Below are 26689 nucleotides of genomic sequence, written 5' to 3' on the forward strand. Positions count from 1 at the left end.
AGCCCGCAGTTTTGCTCTTGGGCTTTTATTTTCCTCCTTCGTATTCTGGGAAGGAGGACTTCTAGGACTCTGACTAAAATTTTCTGAAGAAACGTTTGCCTTTTGCTCACACAGCCAGTGCACACCCCTACCTGGATGACAGATTATGTCTGAAAGTGTGAGGATGAGGTAAAAAAATGGTGCCACCGGGTATCAATACTTAATTTTTATAGGGGCCTAAGAAACTTCTTGAGAATCTGATGAAAGGTCTGGATCCTCTCCCTGGAAAAATGTTCCTACAAATAAACCTACCATTTCTAAAGGAAAACAGACATGCCTTGCTCCTGGTCATTGTTTCCAAATTGCCGCATATGAAAATTCAAATGCTGTAATCCTATTCTTTTTTTTTTTTTTAAAGATTTTATTTATTTATTTGACAGAGAGAGACCACAAGTAGTCAGAGAGGCAGGCAGAGAAAGAGAGAGGGAAGCAGGCTCCCCGCTGAGCAGAGAGCCCGATGTGGGACTTGATCCCAGGACCCTGAGATCATGACCTGAGCCAAAGGCAGCAGCTTAACCCACTGAGCCACCCAGGCGCCCCTGTAATCCTATTCTTGAAAGAGCCTTTAGCCTTTCACCACCCCCACTAAACCTAGCTTTCAGCCTAGAGACTTCTAGTGCTGCTGCCCTGCCTCAGGCTGTCTCTGGCTGCCAGCCAGTGCGGTGTCCCGTTTTGAACTAGGCTGGACAGCAGACAAAAATCAGTCCATCCTCACACTCCTACTCATGCCTCCTTCTCCGATTGCCATACAAACCTGCCGATTTCTGACTGTGGGGTCTCCTTTACCCCTAATCTGCTGCTGCTTTTTTTTTTTTTTTAGATTTGAGTAAATGGCAAAACTATTCTTGTCACTCTCACTCAAGCTGGAAACCAGAACATCTTCCTGGCTTTCTCTCTTCCTCACCTCCCACAGCCAGTCAAACACTGTTCCTTCCCTTCTTCCCCCAACATGTCTGCTCACATTCCTCCTTACTTGGATTAACTGGCCTCAGCCTGACCCCTCCAATCCTCCTCCATCTGTCCTCGGTGCTATTCTCTGGAACTGAAATTTAAAAGTCACTTCCTGCCTCAAATCCTCTGATGGCTTCTCATGGCTTTTGGATGACACCTCAAAATCCTGAGCCTAAAATGCAAGGCTCTTACGATCTGGCCCCACTGGCCGTGTAGGTAGGTCCTCTACAGGCCACTTCCATCCCTGGCTCTGCACCCTGTGCTATCTGGGCTGTGTGTTCTGGGCCTTTCCACAGGCCATGCCTGCTGCCTCAAATACCCCTACCCCCTCCCCTCTTCACCTCAAATGTACTTGTTCTCTAAAATATCCCGTAAGTCACTTTCTCCAAAAAGAACTTCCTCCTTTCTCCAGGTTGATTTTCAGGCCCTTCAGCCAAGCCCAGGCCTCCTCCTCCCACCCCCACAATGTGCTGCCGTGTGGCGCTACTCATCTGTCCCCCATGCCTGACTGGGAAGCTTCTCAGGGATAGGACACCGGTCTTAACTCGGCTTCCTATCAGCAGTGCTCAATCTCTGTGAAACGCATGAACAATTTCGGCCATTTGCCTCCTCTGCTGCCTCAGAGTATGAGGACTGAGTTAGACTTTTCAGGGCTGCTCAGAAGTCTTGAGATTTACCCGCAGCTGCCACAGGGGCCAAACCTTGACTATGCTCATCTCCACACGTCTCCTCTCAGCAGATGACTTCACTGCTCACTTCAGCAGAAGGAAAAACATAAAGAGAGCCACTCAGTGGGTCTGGAAATTTAAGAACCTCACAGATGCCCCTTCCTGACCAGAGCTGCAAGGCCAGCCCTGGGCTCTGGAGTCATCCCTTTCAGGTCTTTTTTCTGCCAAGTTATAATCCTTTTGCATCTTCACTCTTCCCCTATGTTCAAATTATCTAAAATCCACACCACCTTCCTCCAGTAAAAACAAAACACCAAACAACACAACAACAAACCCAAAAACTTAAAAACAAAGCAAAACAAAACAAAAAAAAACTTAGCTTTGCTTTCTCCTGAAATTATTATGCTCTTTTTCTCCCTTCACTGTCAAATCTCTTAAAAATACCAAATTCAGTTTTGGGTTTTTTTTTTTTCCCCACTTCCCACTCACTCCTCAAACCATTATCATTGGGTTTCCGGCCCTATCTGAAACTGTTCTCCACAAACTCACTGCTGCTTTCCAAATATAAAGGCCTGTAGGAGCTCTGTAACATCAGATTCTTGTTTCCCTTCTTGAGATCTTCCTCCTTTCTCCTGTGTATCTTCTTGACCCTCTGGCTGCTCCAGCTCCAGCTCCTTTGCTGCCCTCTACCTCCCCAGGATTCCATTCTTAGTCCTTTCCGTTCCTACGGATTTCCCTTAGTGGAGTTCCACAGAGCTGTCCTGTCCAATTCCCCATCAACACCCTCTCTGGGCCTTTGGGGCAGACTGGCTGCTACTGTGCCAGGCCCACGTGAGCCACGTTAGTTTGCTATTGCTGCCATAAGAAATCACCACAAACTTAGTGGTTTAACACAATACAAATGTATTATCTTACAGTTCTGGAGGACAGAATGGGTCTCACTGGGCTAAAGTCAAGGTGCTGGCAGGGTTGTTTTCTCTGGTGGCCCTAAGGAGGATCTGTTCTCTTGCCTTCTCCAGCTTCTAGAGGCCGCATGGGTTCCTTGGCACATGGTCCCTTCCTCCATCTTCAAATCTCTTCTGAAACTGTCTGACTTTCTTGCCTCCCAGTTTCACTTATAAGGGCCCTTGTGATTATATCAGCCCTGCCCAGACATCCAGAACAACCTCCCCTCTCAAAGTCAGCTGGACAGCAACCTTCATTCCATCTGCAACCTTACTTTCCCTTTGGCATGTAACATAACACATCCAACAGGTTGTGGGGATTAGGATGTGGATACATCTGGGAGTGGGGAAGAGGAGGAATTTTTCTACCCACCATCTCAGCTAGACTGGACAAGAAAGAAAAGGCAAATATGTAAATGATAGCAGGCCCTTCAGTGAGGTGCCCGACTGGACTAACATAGAGCTGAGGTGAGAACATTGCGAAATGGCAAATAGTTGTGGGAAGAATTGAATGAGGGATACAAGGGACAAATGGCTATCTGTACACTCTAGGTTTCAAAAAGAAAATTAGGCTGCATTTTATAAGACAGTTCATGTTTGTCCCTGACAAATCTCCCCATGCTAAAAAGACCATTTCTATTTCTGGAGCCTTCCACTATTAATCCCTTAACTCAGAATCCTGTGATGAGCCTGAGGATATTGTCCAACCTTCCCCAAATTTTCCAGGAGCTTTAGAATTAGGAAACCTAACATACGATTTTTAATAATCAAAAATGGCCCTAAACAAGTGAAAATATTTTGGAGCTCACTCACAACACATGAAATGCTACTCAAAACTACTGTGAGATACCATTTCTCACCTATCAGAAAAGACTTCAAAAGTCTGACCACACATTCAGTTGATCAGGCCATGGAGAGATGGACATTTCCAGAGAATGCTGATGGGAATATAACCTTGTACACCTCTTGTGGAATTTGGCAATATCTAGCAAAAGTATACCTGCATTTACCTTTTGGCTCAGCAATCCTACCTCTAGAAATTCATCCTAAGGCTACACTTCCAATAATATGAAAACACAGATGCACAAGATAATTCATTATAGCATTGCTCGCAATGTTCCCAAGCTAGGTGTTCGTACATATGAATGCTTGAATAAATTACGGCTTCTGTAGTGGAGTTCCACACACCTGTAAGGCAGGAAGACACACAGAAGCTCTATGAAGTGATAGCATGTGATTTCAGGGCGCTGTTGTTAAGTAAATAAGAGCTACGTTAGATAAAACTATCTACGAATGTTAGGTAAAACTATCTATCTTCTCCATAAAAAAGATGGGTAAATAAGAAAACACATTTGTACGTGTTTATTTTTGCAAAAAGAAACTTCAGAAGAATAAAGGAGACCCTTGGTTGTCTATAGTGGGTGTGTGGGAAAAGAGTAAAAATAAAGGGGAGAGAGAAGTGATACATTTTTAACTGTATTCTTTTAGCTGTTCTTTTAGTTTTGATTTTGGGAACCATGTTGATGTCTTACATAAAATACACAAAAGAATGTCTCATGTAAAATAAAATGAAAAATGAAGGGACCCTAAGATGGAAAAGTAAAAAAAAAATCTAATTGTAGGGGCACCTGGGTGGCTCAGTTGGTTAGGCATCTGCCTTTGGCTCAGGTCATGATTCTGGAGTCTTGGGATCAAGACCCTTGTTGGGCTCCCTGCTTCTTCCACTGCCCCTTGCCCCACTCATGCACTCTCTCTCACTCTATCAAATAAATAAAATCATTAAAACACACACACACACACACATCTAATTGTATTACAAACTGTATTCCTAACCATGTTGATACAGGAGGGGAAAAAAAAATCACCCCAAGTAGCTTTTGTTCCAAGTAACTTTAAAAAAAAAAAACAACTTTATTAACATAGAATTCACATATCATAAAATTTAGCTAAAGTATACAATTAAGGGGGTTTTGAAAAAAGATTTTTAAATCTATTTGAGAGAGAAAGAGCATGACCAGTGAAGGGCAGAGGGCGAGAATTCTTTTTTTTTAAGATTTTTTTTTTAATTTATTCATTTGACAGACAAGGATCACAAGTAGGCAGAGAGGCAGGCAGAGAGAGAGGAAGGGAAGCAGGCTCCCCACGGAGCAGAGAGCCCAACTCGGGGCTCAATCCCAGGACCCCGAGATCACAATCTGAGCCGAAGGCAGAGGCCTTAACCCACTGAGCCACCCAGTGCCCTGAGGGAGAGAATTCTTAAGTGGACTCCTGGCTGAGAGCAGAGCCCAATGCAGGACCTGATCCCAGGACCCCGAGATCAGACCTGAAGTGAAGGCAGATGCTTAACTGCTGAGCCCCCTGGGCACCCCTACTGGTTTTTATTATATTCAGAGTTGTGCAACCATCATCACAATCTATTTATTTATTTTTAAAGATTTTATTTATTTATTAGAGAGTGAGAAAGAACAAGCCAGGGGAGTGGCAGACAGAGGGAGAGGGAGAAACAGGCTCCCCAACAAGCAGGGAGCCCAGCGAGGGGCTAGTTTTCAGGACCCCAGGATCATGACCTGAGCCAAAGCAGATGCTTAACTGACTGAGCCACCCAGTGCCCCCATCACCATTGATTTACAGTTTTTTCATTAACCCCTGCAAAGACTCTGTAACCATGAGCAGTCCCTCCCTATTCTCCCCCCACTGTCTCAGAGCTCTAGGCAACCATTGATCTATTCTCTTTCTCTATAGATTTGCCTATTCTGGACATTTCATATAAAGGGAATCACACATCATACGGTCTTTTGTGACAGATTTCTTTACTTAGCATGTTTCCAAGATTCATCTATTAGGTACACATAACAGTATTTCATTTCTTTTTATGCCCAAATAATATTCCATTGTATGGACATATCACATTTTATTTCTCCACCAAATGATGGATGTTTGGCTTGCTTCCATTTATTGGCTACTGAGAATAATGATGCTACAGATATCTGCACACAAGTTTTTGTGTAGAAATGTGTTTTCATTCCAAGTGATTTTTGAAGACTGTATTTTGACTATTTTCCCTCTGACAAAAAAGAACTATAAAAATATTTAATAGGCTTGTTTTTCACAGAAGTATGGGTCAGAAATTCTGAATTTTTTGAAATGAATTTTTGTGTGCTCTAGAATTAAGCAAATAAGTAAATATCCTGAAGATAGTAGGAGCCAGTTCTCTCAGAGAGAAAGGAATCACAAATATGAAAAGGGGAAGACTAGAATGAACCATGTGGCACTGGGTTGAACGTGGAGATGTTACTACTGCCTCATGATTTTAATATAGATACATAGGAATAGAAATAGACATAGATATAAATCCTAATTCTGTCTGCTGACAGGGTATAGAAGTAATGACACTCCAGTAACAATGAATACCTCTAATGCCCAGAACTTGGTTTCTATATACCACTCTCCACTAAAATGAATCTGGGCTCCATAAAGAAATAGCTGATTTCAGGGCTGGGGCAGAAAAAGTACAAAGTTAGCCTGGAACATCTTGTTATGCCAGAATATAAAGAATAATATTTGAAGAATGATGGGGTCATGTCAATAGGACATAGAAGCCAGCTTAAAGGGGCTCCTACTAGCCAAATCTGGGGCATTGAGACCATCAAAATAAATAATGATAGTAATGGATTATAAGCCACTGAATGAAGGTGATAGTCATGAGTCCAAACTGATATAAATGAATAATTACATAGGAAAAGAGAAAAAAAATGCAGGGGTGGGAGCACCTGGGTGCTCAACTGGTTAAGCACCCAATTTTTTTTTAAGATTTTTAAATTTATTTTACAGAGACACAGTGAGAGAGGGAACACAAACAGGGGGAGTGGGAGAGGGAGAAGCAGGCTTCCTTCCGAGCAGGTAGCCTGATGTCGGGCTCGATCCCAGGACTCTGGGATCATGATCCAAGCCAAAGGCAGCCGCTTAATGACTGAGCCAGGTGCCCCAAGCATCCAACTCTTGATTTCAGCTCAGATCATGGATTCAGGATTGTGGGATTGAGCCCTGCACCAGGCTCTGTGCTCAGTGGGAGTCTCTTTGGGATTCTCTCTCTCCCTCTGCTCCCCACCCCCTCAGAATGTGCACACGTGCATGCTCTTTCTAATAAATGAATCTTTTTTAAACATTTAAAAAAATAAAATAGGGAAGAAGGGAAAACAATTCCTTCTATTAGAATGCCAACTGAAAATTATAAAAAGAATGATGGATTTAGAAAACTACCGTCTGGGAAACATAATATTAATTGATTCGGGCAAGGATCATCAATGGGTGCTGAAATTAATGTGTATAAGTCTGATAAATAACAGTGTATTTTTATAATACTGAAGTATCTCCTCACAAAATACTTATTTAGTATAAAGAGAAAAAAATGGTAACTTTACAGTAGAGAAACTGGCAGACAGCACATTTCCCACAGAAATTAGCAGTTGAATTGGTAGATTGAATAAAGATCACCCTCACCAACGCAGCTGAGCATCAACAAATCAACTGAGGGCATGAACGGAACAAAAAGGCAGAGGAAAGGTGAATTTGCTCCCTGCCTATGCCAGGACATCCATCTTCTCCTGACCTCAGACATCAGTGCTCCTGGTTCTCAGGCCTTTGGACTTAGACAGGGACTTACACCATTGCCAGCTTGCAGATGGCAGATCATGAGACCTCTCAGCCCCCACAAACACGAGCCAATTCCTACAATAAATCTCATCTATAAGTATATATACATGAATATAGGCATATGTGTATGTATGTATGCATATATATCTCCTATTGGTTCTGTTTCTCTAGAGAATCTTGACTAGTACAATGACTAAGGAAATGTTCCAAGTTAAAGGAAAAGAGACTTGACAACCAAACACAGTATGTATTCCTGAATGAATCTTAGACTATGGGAAAAAAAGTTTTCATTAAGGTCATCATTGGGACCTTAACTGGTGAAATATGAATAAAACTTCTTGCTTATAGTATTACAGCAACACTAATACTCTGATTTTGACCATGGTACTATGGCTACAGAAAAGAATGCCCCAAATGCCTACAGAAGTTTTTAAGGGGTAGGGTGAATGAGCACGCGACTTGCTCTCAGATGGTTCTTAGGAAGAAGGGGAGAAATTTTTCTTTGGAAAAATGATAAATCGAATGTGGCTCAGTGTTAACACAAGGGAACCTGGGTGTCGAACGTGAGGTTCTGTGTCGTATTCTGGGAGCTTCTCTGTAAATTTGAACTTACTTGAAGAATTAAAGTTATAAGGAAAAAACCATGAACGCTACCTGGTCCTCTGCGCTCATCTTTGCAGCTGCAGTCAGAAAGAGGCGGTGAACCAGGACTTCCCCGAGGCCTCAAATGCTGGAAGGTTCGGGGTACAGCGGACGCCAAAGCAGCGTCCACCACCAGCTCTTCCCAGGCTCGCGCTTCCGGCGCATGCGCAGGCGCAGACGCAAGGCAGCGGCTCACTCAGCGCCTTCCTCCGCCCGCCTACCTGCCCGGCCCTCAGATTGGCCGAGGGCGTAGTGACTTCACGTCCTTCACAGGTGGGCACTCGTGCAGCTTCGAGGCTCTCCAGCGGTCACAGGTGTGAGGGCCTGGCCTCCAGGTGACCCCAGACAGGCCCGTGGCCCCTCAACCCGGGATTCAGACCCCAGTGGGTGCCCCTCTTGCAAGTGCATATTCCTTAAAGACCAGACTCTTGGTCTCAGATGGCTAATAATGCCCACTGCCACCCAAGCCCAGTGTTGTAACAGTGGGCCCACTTTGCTCTTGATTTGGGGTCCTGGAGTCAGGTAGTGAGACTCAGAGCCATAGAGGGAAGTTGGGAGCTCCCTGTGAAGGCAGAGTAAAAGGAAAAGTAGTTCTTCAAAGACTTACTGGTTCCTTAATTTGAAAATCTAGTGTTTGTGGTCCAGGTGCTGTTACTAGTGAGTTTCCAAGCAAGGGATGTGGAAACCTCGGCCAATACCAGCTGGCCACACCCCCCTGGGGTGGGACAGCGTTGTTTCTGGGCTTTCCTGTTGTCAATTAGTGGGAAATTGAACATATACGTGTCCTGGCCTTACAAAGCCTCTTCTGATCTACAGCTTCCTGTGAAGGAACACCAGGACACAGCAGGTGGTGTGGTTTCCCAAAGGTATGGTTCTTATGCCACTTACCAGGTTACAATTTCTGATGAAAGCTGATTCATAGGATGAAGTCACCGTATTTGAGTTTTTAGATGAAAATGGTGGGTTGCACGGATAACGGACTGAGGTGCTTGCTAACCATGGTGATTGTGATTATAGTTGCTCTTGCAAGTTTCCCTCATTCCTGTGTAGACAAGGAGGATTATTTCCATTGTCTAGCATAGCATGTGGTAGGTGCTTGGTAAATATCTCAATGACTTTATAATGCTCTGCACATTCTGAAGAATTGCAGTGATCACTCTCCCATCACTTGTAAATTTGGAGGTAATTTTGCCTATGTTGGCACTGCCATTGTTCTTTACCATGGCATTTTGTAAAAGTATTCTCTTACTGTTTGTGGAAGAAGTCCCAATGATTGAGGTTCCCAATGATCTCAAATGCTGAGCAGTGAAAAGAGACTGAATAACCCGTTTATGATCTGTCTTTATTCCGTATTCATGGAATCTGATTATCATCACCTCTCATTACTTTTACCCCTTACCCCAAACAAAATGAAATGATTCCATAATGAAAAGGGTGAAGGAAATATGATGTTTATTTCAATTGAGCAGACAGGCATGGATCAAGCAAATTGAAGACAGATGAACATATGATCAACAATATACTGGGAGAGGATAAATGGATTTTTAATGATTTTCAGCAACCACATTTATCACCTCCTGTTACTAGAGAGAAAAATGTCTGCAGATAACCAGTGGTCAGCAGATGAGGAAGAAGGCCAACTCTCCCGACTGATCAGGAAATCTAGGGACTCCCCCTTTGTCCCCATAGGTAAGTACAAGCCTTGACTGGATACTAGAGAACTGTTTGTAATAACAATGCATTATCCAGTATCTTTGAGGAATGAAATATTTTCTATCACTTAAAGTTTTTCAGGTAATTTTATTTCTTTAACTCCCATTCATTAGAGGTCTATCTCAAATTACTAATTCCTAGCCACTCTAACTGGACCACACTGAATGAGCTTTAACACTTCTATGATGACTCGAGATCATCAGCAGCATCAGCTTATTATATTGAAAGTCTTAGTGACCGAGATGTATAGGGGTCTTTGTCCTCTAACTCCAACCTTTAAGTTCTTATACCCAATTGTTTACAGATTTTTCTGTTTCTTCCATCAAAAACTTCTACCTCTAGTATTCTGTGGCATCAGAAGCTAGATACACAAGTTTAAAAGAATTGTGAGTCAATTCAGAGTAAGGAGGCTCTGAATGAAAGCCTAGGCTACCTACCTGTCTGTACACTTGAGAGCATGAACTTTGTGATGTTCAAGTTCAGCGGCCCTTTGTGCTGGTTTCCTGATGTGTTCCAGATGTTGAGGTTGATGGTTAAGTAAACTCTAGATTAAAGAAGTGTTATTATAATTAGACCTGGTCTTAGCCTCTTTATCCTTCCCCAACACAGACTTAGTGTGTTTACATTTAGAATAATACTGTATGTATCTGGACTTAAAAAAAAAAATTCTAAGCACCAATATTATGTTTTATTTTTATTTTTTTTTAAAGATTTTATTTATTTATTTGACAGACAGAGATCACAAGTAGGCAGAGAGGCAGGCAGGGAGAGAGAGAGAGAGAGAGAGAGGGAAGCAGGCCTCCCGCAGAGCAGAGAGCCCGATGCGGGGCTCGATCCCAGGACCCTGAGATCATGACCCGAGCCGAAGGCAGCAGCCCAAACCACTGAGCCACCCAGGCGCCCCACCAGTATTATGTTTTAAAACCTAAGCTTTCTGTTTCTTCTTTTGGATGCTTAAGCTAATCTAAGTATTACTATATTCTGCAGCCTTGACTCTTTCCTAGTGTTCATTTGGTCTGGAAACTATTAAAATAATTTATTTAAATAAGACTTGAATTATGTAAGTTATACTGATGTAAGTGATTAATTCCTTAAAACCTTCCCAATAGGTATGTTATTAGGTTTTCCTTGTCACTGCAAATCTAGCAACTTCATGTCATTATTTGCATATCAAAAAGAATCAAAATTTTACTTTATTATAATATGTTGTTTAGAATTTAATTTGATTAAAACTTGATAATAGCATCCATAAAAAATGGAAGCAAATAATATTAGAGTGATTAACTCATCTTTCTAGCATTTTTAACTAGAAAAACAATTCATAGAACTAGGTGCCACTTGAAAAGATCACTATCATGAAGAGACATTAATCACTGTGCCTATCATAAATTAAATTATTTTTCCAGAGACATTTAGGGTGATTAAAGTAGAAAGATAAAAGTGTCTCCAGCTAAATTCAATTATATACAAACTACAGAGACACTATATGGAAAACAGTAAAGGTTCTGACTTTCATCTCCGAAGGAAACAAAACCAATTTAACTAAGAACAGAGCCTTGATTTGATAAGGGAAGAAAATCAAGTTTTTGCTAGATAAATAAATGATAAAATTTGAATATATATTGATGATTAGTTTAGCTATGGTTATTTTAATAATATCTACTATGTATTTCTTGCTGCAGGATAGTGTCCTACACAGAGAACTTACAAAACATTTTTATTTATTAAACAACTTCCATCATTACAATCTATTTGTACTGTTTCAAACTGTCTTATGATCACTGTTAAGGTCTGTGCATACATTACATATATACTGAAGCTCTGTGTTGATCATTTGTTTTTGCTCCTTTCACTTAACATATTCGTGTGTACATTTCTGTGTATTAGCACTGCCCATACTTAATATTTTTTTCACAGCTATGGCAGTCGTCCCTCTGTTTGGGTCATTTCAGTTTGCTGTTATTCAGTTTTGCTGTTGTCCAGTTTTTCCTCATACATAGTGTAGCTTTGTGTCAACTTCTTGATGTTTCTCTTGCTTATTTCCCAGGAATATGAATTTCCAGAGCAGGAAGCACGTTCAGTTTAATACCACTTATTATATATTGTCAGCATTCTTAAGATGGGGCTAAACTTACAGAGCTTTCAGCATGGTACCTGTTTGTCAATGTATCTATTACTGTTTTTTGCTGTTTTTGTTTGTCATTTTAATTTTTATTTCATTTGCTAATCAGCCTATAAAATATACACATAAATGCAATTATTCTCTTACTTCCATCTATTAAATGGATTCTGAAAGAATATATCCTCACCCACCCGTAGAGACACACGTGTGCCAACACAACTAATCAAAACTTGCTATCCTACATAAATACCAATTGCATGCTATATATTAACAACAAACATATGGAAACTGGGGGCGCCTGGGTGGCTCAGTGGGTTAAAGCCTCTGCCTTCAGCTCAGGTCATGATCCCAGGGTCCTGGGATCGAGCCCTACGTTGGGCTCTCTGCTCAGCGGGGAGCCTGCTTCCTCCTCTCTCTCTCTGCCTGCCTCTCTGCCTACTTGTGATTTCTGTCTGTCAAATAAATAAATAAAATCTTTAAAAAAAAAAACATATGGAAACTGAAATAAAAACATTACACTATTCATAATCACTCCAAAGAAAATGAAAATGAAATCACTCCAAAGCTTACATATATGCTTAGCAAAACATGTATATAATCTGTATACTGAAAATTACAAAATGTTAATGAAAGAAATCAGAAAGGACCTAAATAAATGTGAAGACTACATGCAGTATTGTGTCCATGGACTGCAAGACTAAATATATAGTAAAGAAGAATATAAATACAAAGAATGTGTGTCAGTTCTCCCCAAATTGACCTACAGGTTTCGTGTAATACCTTTCAAAATCCCAGCAAGGTTTCCTGTAGGTAAGACAAGCTTACTCTTAAATTTATATGTGGGGGCGCCTGCGTGACTCAGTGGGTTGAGCCTCTGCCTTCGGCTCAGGTCATGATCCCGGGGTCCTGGGATCAAGCCCCACATTGGGCTCTCTGCTCCACGGGGAGCCTGCTTCTCCCCCTCCCTCTGCCTGTCTCTCTGCCTACTTGTGGTCTCTCCCTGTTAAATAAACGAATAAAATATTTTTAAAAATTTTTAAAAATAAAATTTATATGTGGGGGCGCCTGGGTGGCTCACTGGGTTAAAGCCTCTGCCTTCTGCTCAGGTCATGATCTCGGGGTCCTAAGATCGAGCGCCACATCAGGCTCTCTGCTCAGCGGGGAGCCTGCTTTCTCCTCTCCCTCTCTCTGCCTGCCTCTCTGCCTACTTGTGATCTCTGTCAAATAAATAAATAAAATCTTAAAAAAAAAAAAATAAAATTTATATGTGAAGGCAGAAGTCCTAGAATGGCTAAAACAATGTTAAAAAAATTTTTTTAAAGGATAACATGGGTGAAATCACTGTACCTGATATTGAGGCGTACTAGATAGCTACCTAATCAAGAAAGGGTGGTGTTGCTGGAGGGATAAATACACAGATCAACATGATAGAAGAGGGAACCCAAAAAATAGACCCATACTTTTATTATGCGAAGTCTTCTCTAGTCCTCTGTCAAAATATGGCATTTTGTCCTCCCCATTTTCTCTAAAGTCTACTTTACCTTCTTTCAGATGTTATAAATATGCTATTCTGTTTTCCTCTAGTTTTTATTGATATTTTTGTTTTGTTTTTTACATTCAATTCTAACTCATGCAGAATTTTTTTGTAGGATCTGCTGTGAGATACACATTCAAATCAGTTCTCCATACTAAAAAAATTGTACCAACGTTATTTATTAAATAACTATTCCCTTATCGGTTATTTGGTTACTTTAATTTGTCATGAATTAAGTTCTCACTGTGTTTTAAATCTCCTTCTGGAATCTTTCCTATTCAGTTGATCAGTTTTCTGTCTCAGAGTCAATTATATAGGATCTTGGTTGTCACAGCAGTATCCTCACCCTGTGATATTTGCAGGGAATACGGAAATACTTGTGTGCTTCTGGAGTTTTCTAGAGTCACAGATCTTTCTGCAGCTACATACTTCTTATGCAAATATTCATACCTTTCATCTCATTAAAATTTAAGTATCTCATTTTATAGAAGATCAAAATTGTTACCACTAGATTTCCTCCTTATTTGATAAGGAGCAGAGAGGAGTAAAGCCAAACATTCGAAAGGCATGCATGCTGGGAGGTTTGGTTGGTTTGCTCACTGGCTCAGTGACTTGTCCCAAATAAAAGCCATGCACAACAGGAAATTATGCCTCAGGAACATTAGAAATTACTACACTACAGGATTGAGGTTTTTCTGGGAAGAGTCAAAACTGCAAATATTGAATCCATTAGTGTTAAGGGTCTATTTTTTTATCCAGCATCGTTCCTCTTATGTATCCTTTGGTATCTGGCCTGCTTATCTTCCAAGTACCGACCCTTTAGACACTCTTCTATTCAGCTCTCTAAATCTTGGGGATTCTAGCCTACTATTCACATAACCTCATTTTTTTAATTTACAGGAATAGCAGGCTTTATGACTGTGGTGTCCTATGGTCTTTACAAGTTAAAGTACAGAAAAGATCAGAAAATGTCCATCCATCTTATTCACATGAGAGTTGCTGCCCAAGGATTTGTTGTAGGAGCTGTGACTCTAGGTAACCTGCTTAATTTCTGTCTTATATTCAGCTGTCTTTGAGAATATTTTAATTTATTTTAGAAAATGAATGTTGGGTCAAGGTGATATAATGGAGGAAGAAGGGTAAGAAAGACAGTGAACCTCACTTGAAGTTGATTCCCCGTAAGAGGCTTTAGTATCTTGATATTTTAAGCACTGAAAGAAAAAAAAACAGTAGACAGAAGGTATAAACTTCCAGTTATAAAAGAGGTAAGTCCTGGGGAACCCAAGTGGCTCAATCTGTTGAGTGTCCTGACTCTTGATTTCGACTCACGTCATGATCTCAGGGTCATGGGATCAAGGCCCTCATTGGGCTCCAGCCCCACACTGGGCTCCTCACTCAGTGGGGTGTCTGCTTGTCACTTACCCCCTCCCTGCCCTTGAATATGCTCTCTCTCTCAAATAAATAAATAAAATCCTTTAAAAAATAAAAAATAGGGGTGCCTGGTTGGTGGCTCAGTCAGTTAAGTGTCTGCCTTTGGCTCAGGTCATGATCCCAGGATCCTGGAATCGAGCCCTGCATGGGACTCCCTGCTCAGCGGGAGCCTGCTTCTCCCTCTCCCCTTGCTCTTTCCCCCTACTCCATCCCCCCCACTTGTTCTCCTTCTCTTTCACTCCCAAATAAATAAAATCTTTTTTAAAAATAAATAAATAAAAATAAAAAATAATGTATGTGGGGATGTAACGTACAGCATGGTGACTACAGTTAATAATACCGTTTGGTATATCTGAAAGTTGCTAAGAGAGTAGATCTTTGAAGTTCTCATCACAAGAAAACAATTCTGTAACTATGCATGGTTACAGATGTTAATTGACTTGCTATGGTGATCACTACATTATATGCAAATAATGAATCATTGTTGTACACCTGAAACTAATATAATGTAGGACAATTATACCTAAAAAATTTTTAAAATGTAGGGAGCTTAATTTTAAAAAGGTAGAGAACCAGATTATGGGTTCTGTTATCTTGTATAGTGAAAGGAGCAGTGAATAGTTTATACCCTAGGTAACCCAACTAAAGCAGTGGTTCTAGACTCCAGCCTTTATCACTCACCTAAGTCATAGTTCCCAGGCTACATGAACAGCAGGTATAATTATTAATTTAGTTTAACTGGGAAGAATACATTTTTAGAGCCCACAAGCCTCAACATCTGTTCTCCTTTTATTCCCAGTCTGAGCAATGGGTAAACCTTTTTAAATTAGTCTATAAATTAAGCAATACTAAACACAGTCGCATCCAAAGAACAGGTGTAAAATTATTTGGTTAATTCCAGTTATATCAATGGCTAAACCAGATAGTTCTCTCAGGAAGTCCACTTTGGGACCTAAATTATCTAACTTTCTTTTCGTCTACATTAATGAGAACAAGCCACCATGTTCCTAGTTCTCCTTCATGCTGTGCAGAGTAGAGTCAGCCTAAGAATGGGTCTAGGATTATGGAATGATGGGTGTGGGGCTTTGCATGTAGGGGGTTACATGGTTACATCTTATTACCATGAGCTGTGATATGCAGGTGTTGAACAAAATACAAGAAACCACTACAGAATTATAGTGCTCATTTTCATCAATTAGCTATTAGCAAATAGCTACTGAGCACTTGCTATGTGCAAGGCCCTGTGCCAGTCTAGAGATACAGAAATAAGACTCAGTCCCCACTCTCAGAGTGGTCAGGCTCCTTACGGAGAACGACCAAGAACAGAAGATGGCGGTATAAAATCATGGATATCATGACAGATAGCACAGGTTGCTCTGGAAGCATAAGACAGAGGGGAGCCTTGAACGAGTGCGAGTGCGGAGAGTCCCGAGGAGGTGTCTCTCAGGATGTAAACTATAGGAGCCAAGCACGTGGAGGAATTAGGTAGGCAGAGAGGAGACCAGGATTTGAGACAGAGGTCAAAACAAAGGCACAGGAGCATGGCACCTTACTAGGACTGGACGTAGCTTGGTGTGGTAAGTGAGTCAGTCAGGGTTTGAGGAGAGAAGCAGAGCTACCAGCTGTAACACAGAAGGAGACATTTATTATATGCATTTGGCATTACGTGATTGTGAGGCTCTTGCATATGTATCAGCAGCTGGGGCCCAAAGTGGGCAGGGCAAGCACAAGATGTAAAGTGAGAGAAGCAAAAAAATCTAGAACTTGCAAGGATGAGCTGGGAACACACATGATGAACTGTTTGGAACCTTTGTGGATTTCTCACCATCTCTAAGCCTCTAAATTCGATGACGGCAGTGACAGAGGACAAGATGATGCCCTTCATCTGGGAGCTACTAAACAGGGACCTGGCCAAGGAGTCAGAAAAAGTGAAGGAGGAAATTCAGCAGAAGCCACAGTAGCTGTACTCCCTAGTTGTTGCCCCATGCCAACGAAGGGGACCAGAAGATAACCAAAGATATGCTGCAACAGTGCCTTCCGAGCATAAAATGTATTTGGCTGTTGCTTCACTTCTGCCTTCTAAATCGTATGCAAAATGTCCCTTCTGCAGTAACTCACAGAATAAAAAGAAATGAAATCTGGAAAATGTAGTTACGGTTTAGCTAAGCTGACACAATACAAATTCACCCTTGTCTACCTCTTGTCAACCTGGCATCCATATACACCTCTTTTAATACACTTAACTTTGAAATAAAGACAATGGCAAAATCAACCATTCAATGTATAACCAAAAACATGCTAATTCTCTCCCAAAAGGGGACACAAAATCCCTTTCTCCATCTTTGAGTGGTGTGGATTTGTCTTTGAGCAGAGTCCCATTTCCCTTTGATATCCTAAAGCTAAATCCTGAAATATAAGGATAATTATCATTAGCACTTCTTCCATTAGATGGTAGATAAATGGAAGTGGCAAAGAAAAAAGTCGTTAATGTATACACAAATGTATTCAAATCAAAATAAGGAAGAAATATTCATAGCTGTCAGACTTTGTTTCTATAACTGGTCGGATGGTCATGCCTGGTGTTATAACCATGTTCTAGCCATTTTATACTCCCTTTGCCTTCAGTAAGCACCTTGGCTATTCAAGGTTATTTGACAAGGTTATGGTGACCCATACCTTCATTCCTAAATGAAGGCCATTAGCCATCCTGCTTATATTGGGTATTGTTTTCCATTGTCTTTAATCACGGGACATGGGAGTACTAAAAAACGCCCCAGAAGAAATGCATTCCAGACACACACCTCCTTATCCTATTTGTATTCTGTAGCAGTAACCTAATTTCCCCTTGATAGATCAGATCGATGTAATGGACTAGCATGATGTCCTGTGGAATGGAGGGATGATCAAGGTCCCTGCAGACTAGATTATGGCGTAGGCTGGAGACTTCAGGCAGTCTTGAGACAGAATAGTGAAAGTATACTCTTGGCCCAACTGAGTGAACGCACACTGCTTCTGATAGTTACTAAAAGGTATACAGGAAAAAAACAATCAATCAGATTACTAGCTGAAAACCAAATAGTAAATATGTTTGTACCAATACACTCTAGCAATGAAACCACACCTGAACGGCAGCTGCAGTCAGAGTGATCAAGTTTATAGAAATCCATTATCTGTGTCCAAGATCCACCTGTCTTCTGGCAAAAGAGGCATACTGAATGCCTGTGCGGTAGGAATCACCACTCTAGGATCTTTAAAGTCCTTCATGATGGTGCTAATCTCTATAATCCATCTAGGAATGCAGTTTTGCTTTGGTTTACTCTGTTGGTAGGTAGAGGCAAGTAGAATGGCTTATGGTTGGCTTTCCCGACCATAATAGCTTTTACACCACAGGTCAGGGAACCGATGGGAGGATTCTGACATTTGCTGGGTTTGTCCGTTCCAATTACACATTCCAGAACTGGGGAAATAATTCAGGGTCCCACCAGGTCAACTGACCACCTGACCTCCAGAAACTTCTAGCTTGGCTGGTAGAGCACCCTAATTCTCAAAGCATCAGTATCAATTCAAAGCCAATACTTAATAATCTCCCACAAATGTGATTATTTGCCCTTCCTCGTGCACAGGCACCTTGATGAGTGGTCATGGATCCCTTTAGGAAAGGCTAGATGGAGTATTTACAGTATTTATATTTTTGGCTGTATAACAGGGTCTTTTCTTAAGGAGATCTGACCTCTCCTTTATTCAAGGGACTCTGGGTCCACAAAGTGATTCAGTCTGAGAATTTTTCGGGGGCCATGGCTGTCTACAATGATGATTTAAGTGAGACTTCTACTCACCAAACTGGGAGATTTTCTGCATATGCACTGCCTGCCACTCTTAAGTCTAGGGATACCATAATCAGTTAGCCAATGCCAAAGAGCTTAGACTATGCTTATTACAGTTTGGTCTTTGCTGCTCATTATAGTACATCATGCTCTCCTTGTCTCTGTCGCTTAAATGATGCCACGTGACCCTGCCACTCAGGATCCCATCATCTCCACTGAATTCAAGGAGCCTAGCAATTCCCACTGTCATTTCTGGCTTACAGAAGACAGTCACAGAACTCTCCAAGGATGCCAGAGACTCCCTTCACAAGTGTATTTCACATAGCCTTGGTGAAGGAAATAGATATATTTAGGGGCTGAGGGAGGAGGATAAGTCCACTTTAACATTCCAATCTCCCTAGGCCTTTGGATACCTTCCTTAATGGTGGAGTTTCTTAATCTCAGCACTACTGACATTTTGACTAATATTCTTTGTTGTGGGGGGCTGTCTTGTGCATTACAGGATGTTTAGCAGCATCCCCAGCAACTATCAGGCAAACAGCACCCACCAACCTCGAGTGTGACAACCCAAAATGCCTACAGACATTGCCAAATTTCCCTGGGGAACAAAACTGCCCCCTTAAAGAAGAATGACTGCCAATGCAGAATCCCTGCTGTACCCTGGATGTAAACCAAGAAAGCTCTGCATTCCAACTTCATTTAGTGGAGATTAACTTTCATTCCAAGTTTTAGTCATTCGCAGGAAGGAGTGCAAAGGAGTCTCAGTCATACAGGGGTTCAAGGACCCTATTTCACAGAAACCTGCCCATAGGTCCCATCCTAATTTTCAATTTTCCTATTTATCCTAATTATCCTATTAATTGAATTAATTATCCTATCCTATTAATTGAAAATTATGCTAATTTTCAATTTTCCTAATCCCACTCTTCCCAAAGCAATACCCTAACTTTGACATAAGAGATTCTGTGAGGTTGGGAATTTTATTATTGTTATGATTAGTCACCATCAGGATTAGTTCCTGTGTATGTTTTTCAAAAATATCAGCCTCATTGCTACGGGAGCTGAGTTTCTTTCTGGAAAGTCATAAGGCTTTCAGGTCCCTCAAAGCACCTGGATTAAGGAATTGAAAGCCCTGAGTCCCTCATTTTGTGTTCCCAAGTTCTCCAGCACACTTAGAAGAAACCAGCCTAATTATTTTTCTTATCTCCACTAAATGTTCTCATACAGTAAATACCTGATCACCCAAAGCCCATTTTCTATAGATACCTGATTAAGGTTTTCTATAGGTGACAATCTAAAAAGATGTTTTACTACTGTGTGCCTTAGACTGCTAGCATCCTCTTTACTCCTGGGGAAAAAAAAAAGGCCATTAATATCTTTAAATCCAAATCAGATCACAGAACCAATTCCAGATGACCCAGAACCAATTCAGAGAACCTACCCTCATAGCTATGCTCCTCTGGAAGCTTCTGTACCAAGATCTGTACCAGTCAGGATCAGAGAAGCAAAACTATCAGTAGTGATATATAAAAGGGGATTTTTTAATAGAAATATGACCCTAACCATTTTTTTAAAAGATTTTATTTATTTGACAGAGATCACAAGTAGGCAGAGAGGCAGGCAGAGAGAGGAGAAAGCAGGCTCCCTGCTGAGCAAAGAGCCCGATGCGGGGTTCGATCCCCGGACCCCGAGATCATGACCTGAGCCGAAGGGGGAGGTTTAATGCACTGAGCCACCCAGGCGCCCCGACCCTAACCAATTTTGAGAGCTGATTAAACAGTTCATATTAGACTGGTGCTTATGTTCCTAAGGCTGGGGCCTAAAGTTAACAAGGCAGCAGCTGGGAAGGAAAAATTAACTGCGATCTTCAAAGAAGAGCTGGAACCCACAAAGAGAAACTTGGGTCAGTCTCTTACTGACTCCAGCTTTGATCATGGTGTGACCTGTAGGAGAAGCTGGACCCTCAATCATGGAGTTCATCCACTGGCCTGGGAGTCGAAGAAGCTAAGAGGAGGAGATCCAGAAGTTGCTGAAGGATCTGTGGGTCTGACTGTTGTCCAACAATGTCAAGGTGAGCCAGCAGGTGAAGAGCAACAGGCACAAGATGTAGCAGCACCTGGCTCCCTGCACCAAGCCTTCCAAGTGTAAGAAGAACACAGCAGCTGCAGCTTTGACTTTCCCCTTCAAACTTCAAGCAAAATGTCTCTTACGAGCCAAGCTAACCCAGAAATATGCAGGGACAGAAATTCTGTCCCTGCAAAAAAGCAATTACAGCCCAGCAAAACGGATAGAAAACAAATCCCTGATCAATGTCTACAAGCTGAGGCGTTAACTAGAGGACACAAGTCAGTGGAAGTTTTAAACAGGGGAGTATAGTAGTCAGGATAGCAGCTGAGAAAGACGCCTGCCCAAAAGCAGGCAATGTGAAACCGTTTGAACAGAGGGGCACCCTAAGAAAAGACAGAACAGTGGTTATTTATGGAAAGGAGGAGGTATGGTCAGAGAGAGAAAGCTGGGGGGCTCCCAGGATGCTTCCCATATTCTATTTCTTGACCTGCAGTTCCAGGTAATTGCCTCTGCAACTGTCTGTTAATCGGGTCATTTAGATTGTGTCTACCATTTTCCATGCGTATTCTATTTCACTATGAGGAAAAGGAAGATGATTACAGAGGATTTGTAAAGCAGGGGTGAGAACAAAGGCAGAGAAGAAGTCAATTAGATGATGAACTAGGTCTGAACTAAAGCAGGAATAGTAAAAATGGAGAGGAGGTGGATTCTAGAAACGTTCAGGACTCAGCAACTAAGTGATTGGGAGAAGGAAGGAAGGAGGAAGGAAGAAAGGAAGAAGTCAAGGATGATTCCCAGGCTTCTGGTTTGGGCAGCCAGATAAAGGTGTGCCTTCACTAGTATAAAGAATGAAGAAGAACAGGTTTGGTGGGAGGATAAGTGCATATTGGACAAAACAGTAATTGCTGATATTAATGAGTGTTTATGCTGTGCAACCATTCTGCTTTCTATATCACTATCTCAATCTTTTTTTGTAGGTAAACTTCATTAAGCTTTTATTTTCATTCCAGTATAGTTAACACGCAGTGTTGTTAGGTATACACCACAGGGATTTAATCTTAATAAGCACCTCCTTCACACCACCGGGTGCACCCTAGCACGCTCCTGTACCGCTGCCAACTGCCCACAGCACGCCTTAGCTTCCCAGAGACTGCTGTTACTGCAGAGACCAGCCTCTAGGGTGTGCCCAGGCCACCTGCAACTTCTAACTAACTGGCTGTGAATTCAGGGGTTCCCAAAACTCCCTCAGGTTTGATATTTCACTAAAACAACCTAAGAACTCAGGAAAGCTCTATACTGACTAAAGTTTTATTATGAAGTATCTAAATCAAGACCAGGCAAATTGAGACACGTAGGCTAAGGTCTGGGAGGGTCCCAGACTCAAAGCTTTCTACCCTTTCCCTATGGAATCAGGGCATGTCAACCTTCCAGCACATCCATGTGTCCACCACCGGAGAAACTCTACTGAGCTTCAGCATCCAGAGTTTTTATTGTGGCTTCATTATGTAGGCATGATTGACTGAATCACTGGCCCCACGACAGAACTCAATCTCTAGCCCTACTCCCCTCCCTGGAGGGCTAAGAACCCTCTAATCCTATGGTTGGTCTTCTGGCATGACAAGCCACATCCTGAAGTAGGATCCTGAGAGGCCACTGTGGGTCATCCCATTAACATAAATTCAGGTATAATCCAAGGGGCCCATGAGTAACAAAGATACTCCTCTATCTGAAAAAAAATTTTTAAAGATTTTATTTATTTATTTGACAGAAAGAGAGAGTGAGAGAAAGAGAGAGCGCACACACACAAGCAGGGGAATTAGCAGGCAGAGGGAGAGGGAGAAGCAGGCTTCCCACTGAGCAGGGAGCCCCATGCAGGGCCTGATCTCAGCACTCTGGGATCATGACCTGAGCCAAATGCAGATGCTCAGCCAACTGAGCCACCCCGGTGCCCCTCTCTATCTGTGAACTTCTAAGCATTTTAGAAACTCTATTGCAGGAACTCCAAACAAAGACCAAAGTCTTTATTTACTAATAATCCCCTTTCCAGATAAGGAAATGGAGTTTTAGAGAGAAAAAAATTCTTGCTAACAATCGCCTGGCTTATCAACTCTGGGGCCTGAACTCTTAATTTTGTATTATACTGACTGAGATGCCTATGGCAGATGTCTCCAAATTAGAGTACTCTTACTTTAGGAAATGTATAAGGAGATCCATGGGTATGCGGGAAGAAAATTTTTTGGTTTTTTGGGGTTTTTTTTTGTTTTTTTAAGATTTTATTTATTTATTTGACAGAGATCACAAGTAGGCAGAGAGGCAGGCAGAGAGAGAGAGAGAGAGAGAGAGGAGGAAGCAGGCTCCCTGCAGAGCAGAGAGCCCGACGTGGGGCTTGATCCCAGGACCCCGGGATCATGACCTGAGCAGAAGGCAGAGGCTTTAACCCACTGAGCCACCCAGGCGCCCTGAAAAAATTTTTTTTAAAAAGATTTTATTTAGGGGGTGCCTGGGTGGCTCAGTGGGTTAAGCCGCTGCCTTCAGCTCAGGTCATGATCTCAGGGTCCTGGGATTGAGTCCCGCGTCGGGCTCTCTGCTCAGCAGGGAACCTGCTTCCCTCTATCTCTCTCTCTGCCTGCCTCTCCATCTACTTGTGATCTCTCTCTGTCAAATAAATTAATAAAATCTTAAAAAAAAAAAAAAAGATTTTATTTATTTGACAGACAGAGATCACAAGTAGGCAGAGAGGCAGGCAGAGAGAGAGAGAGAGGGAGGGAAGCAGGCTCCCCGCTGCGCAGAGAGCCTTATGCGGGGCTCCATTCCAGGACCCTGAGATCATGACCTGAGCCGAAGGCAGAGGCTTTAATCCGCTGAGCCACCCAGGCGCCCCGGAAGAAAATATTTTTATCTTAAAAACAAAAAAAGCTTTACTCATATATAGACTAGCCATAGTACATTTATATTGTTTATAAATAAATGAACACTTTGAGGGGCATGCTCAACTTACTTATGTATAATTCAGAAGTGTGGCAGCCACCTACCTATGTATGTGGAAATTTGACATATGGTGTAATGAATATATAGGTCTCACATTAAAAGGAGAGTTCTAACTTGCTTACCAGTGACGCATTCACAGGTGTGAATGAGGTGAGAAAAGAGTTGAGATCAGAACTCCAGGAAATACCAACATTTAAGAGGCAGGCAAGAGGTAAGCCTTACCTGTGTCTAATAAGCACAGGGAAATGAGTTCTGCAGTTCTCTCTGCATCTGAGAATGTCTCCATAGATACCACAGTGCATCCAGTAAACATGTTTTTGCCTTGGATTTTATACATCTGTGATGGTTCTACTACTATTGTGTTAGGAAACTGTGCAGACAGCTGCCTCAGCCAGCTACAGGGTGCCCCGAGAACAACCTCACCCATCCTTTTTTCTCTGTGCGCTCCCTGAAGACACGAAGAGCGTCAGGAAAAAAAAAAAAAAGGCAGAAGGAAAGGAAGTAAAGGATTTAGGTTAGACAATGTACTAAATAGCTGGTGTCTTGATAACTGATGTGGACCGAGCAGGAGGTGAGCAGACTCCTTAACCTACTGTGGATACAAACACTTGCTGACGTTCCTGCAACACAATGAAACAACTCTACCCCTCAAGCTATTTCCCTTGACTACTTACCGGTCTGGAAGACCTCTCAGCCTAAACTTCTGGGAGACCTTTGTCTGGAAGACCTCTCAGCCTAAACTCCTACCTAATTCACCCACTAGACTGCCAACCTCTAGAAGCAAGGATTCTGTCCCTTTACCTTCTTTTCCCTCAAGACACTAAACACAAGGAGGCCCTGAAGAGAGGTGTGCTAGGTTGAGATGTCTATTATTTCTAGGTTATTATCTAGCCAAGTCTCCCCACTCTCCTTACTTTTGCACCAATATTTTAAAATTCAAATTCTAGGGTGGCATAGTGACATATTATAAATTTGGATTGAGATTTATATGGATCTTAAAGGGGTCTAACTTTTTGGGATTGGTTGGTTTGTCTGGAGCCATTTATATGATCCAAGCCAAAAGTTAATACGATGGAAGACATTTGTTTGTTTCTAAGTTGAGGGACAGTTTTGGAAAAATACAAGTGGAAGAAATTCAGCCTTCATTTTCCACAGATACTGTATTGATATATATTTTTTTGTTTCTAGGTGTTCTCTATTCTATGTATAAAGATTACATCAGACCTCGGTTCTTCAGTGTGTCCAAAAAATGAAGCTACATCTAAGATAAGAAGGCTTCTGAAAACTATTCATTATGAAGAATTCTCAATATGTAGCAAATTATACTGCAGAAGAATGAGACAGGATTCTCATACCCTTGTATAGTAAGTCTCAATTGTTTACGAAGTTGATTTCCAAATCAAAAATCACAGTCAACTCAAAAATATCCTTGTTGTCTTTCAGAACCTAGGATAGGATTTTCTGACTTTTAGAATTTTTACTTTCTAGTTAGTGGCAGAAAATAATCTATATTATGCCAAACCAATATGAAAATTAGGATTTTTAATAGTGGCTACAGAAAAATTATCTATATCCATATTAAATGTAATACTCTATTCATCACTTTATTCTCTCTGTGTAGGGCAAAGTAATTAGAGCTTTCATAAATTCTTTCCAAGAACAGCAAACAGTTATAAGAGAAGAATGGTCATGTTGTTATTTAAATTTGGTTTACCACTGTGTACCTTACTCTAATCTAAAATCATGACTATTTTGCCACAAACATAAATGTTTAACATTTAAATATATCTATGTATTCATTTTTATACTTCTTGAAACATTTTATAGGAGCACAAAGGTAAATTGCTAAGAAAAAAAAAAAAAAAATCCCTTTCCCCCAGATGGTAATTATGGGGGTGAAAGGAGTTAGTGTAATGCTATTGCTAATCTGGTCTGACACTAGAAGACACAGAAACCAAAGCAGACATTAAATGTTAACTATCTGTGACCTCAAACTCCTCATAACTGCCCACGCTTCTAAAAAATTAACTAGACTTTGTTGAAGTCCCGACTGTTGTGACTCAGATCTACTTCCCTAAAACTCCAAGCCTGAAAAAAAAAAAAAAAAAAATGAAAAAAGTATTCACTGAAATAAAATCAAGAACGTACTATAAAATGATCTGTGGTGGTGATTTCCTTTTCCTTGATGTCTCCTGTAGTGGACGGTTAATCTGACAGGAAGGTGAAGTCTAATATTTGGGAAAGGAAAAGATGTAAGAATATTTGAAAATACGTCTGCATTCCAGATACTAACCCATTGTTCTGTGTATTATATACACTTTTCTCCATTGGCATAGGTAGTAATTTTTAAAATTGTCATCTACCTATCAGGAGGCTCTTCTAGTACCTGTTTTGGTCAACACTGTCCTCTTTGGAAAATAGGCAAGGAAGAATCCAATTACTTTATTCCACTAAATAGTCCAGAGCTAGATCTACTATGCTCCATGGAGGTTAGGGAAATTGAGAACAGCTGGCATAGAAACATCATCCTTCAAGTTGATTACACAATGAAAAGATATTTCTAATCAGGCTACTGGAAAGATTCTACTCTCTAAATATAGACTCTACATTAAAAATAGACTTAAGGGGGTGCCTCAGTGGCTCAGTTGGTCCCAGGGTCCTGGGATGGAGTCCCACATTAGGCTCCTTGCTCAGCAGGGAGTCTGCTTCTTCCTCTGCCCCTTCCCCTCACTATACTCTCTCTTCTCTCAAATAAATAAATAAATCTTTAAAAAATAAAAATAGACTTAAGTGTTTAATTAGAAATGGGCTTTTCTCATAAAACCCAGTAGGTTCCAGAATTTATTAATTTTACTCTGAGAGAACTTCAGTGATATATTTATTGCTTGAAAAAAGAAATGCAAGGTATTTATTTACTAAGCGTAGCTATGCATGAGAACTCACAAATTGTGTTTAAATTAAAATGCAAAATCATCTACGGGCACCTGGGTGGCTCAGTTGGTTAAGCATCTGCCTTCAGCTCAGGTCATGATCCCAGGGTCCTGGGGTCAAATGCTGCATCAGACTCCCTGTTCAGTGGGGAGCCTGCTTCTCCCTCTCCCACTCCCTCTGCT

At 41.3% G+C, this 26689-nt stretch overlaps 1 protein-coding gene across 2 annotated transcripts; it reads left to right on the forward strand.

Annotated features, from left to right (window-relative positions):
- The first annotated feature begins 7827 nt into the window (after nucleotides 1-7827).
- HIGD1C (HIG1 hypoxia inducible domain family member 1C) lies at nucleotides 7828-24987 on the forward strand. 2 transcript variants are annotated; one of them, XM_032348209.1, is made up of 5 exons: nucleotides 7828-8170; nucleotides 8714-8763; nucleotides 9485-9586; nucleotides 14167-14301; nucleotides 24765-24987. In XM_032348209.1, the coding sequence occupies exons 3-5, from the start codon at nucleotides 9493-9495 to the stop codon at nucleotides 24827-24829; spliced, it is 294 nt and encodes a 97-aa protein (XP_032204100.1). In that variant the 5' UTR covers nucleotides 7828-8170; nucleotides 8714-8763; nucleotides 9485-9492; the 3' UTR covers nucleotides 24830-24987. The 2 variants fall into 2 exon arrangements, with proteins under 2 accessions (XP_032204100.1, XP_032204099.1); XM_032348208.1 differs by lacking the exons at nucleotides 7828-8170; nucleotides 8714-8763 and having other exon boundaries at nucleotides 8773-9586.
- Nucleotides 24988-26689: the final 1702 nt, after the last annotated feature.

The sequence above is a fragment of the Mustela erminea genome, chromosome 6, assembly GCF_009829155.1.
Source record: "Mustela erminea isolate mMusErm1 chromosome 6, mMusErm1.Pri, whole genome shotgun sequence".
NCBI classification, from domain to species: domain Eukaryota; kingdom Metazoa; phylum Chordata; class Mammalia; order Carnivora; family Mustelidae; genus Mustela; species Mustela erminea.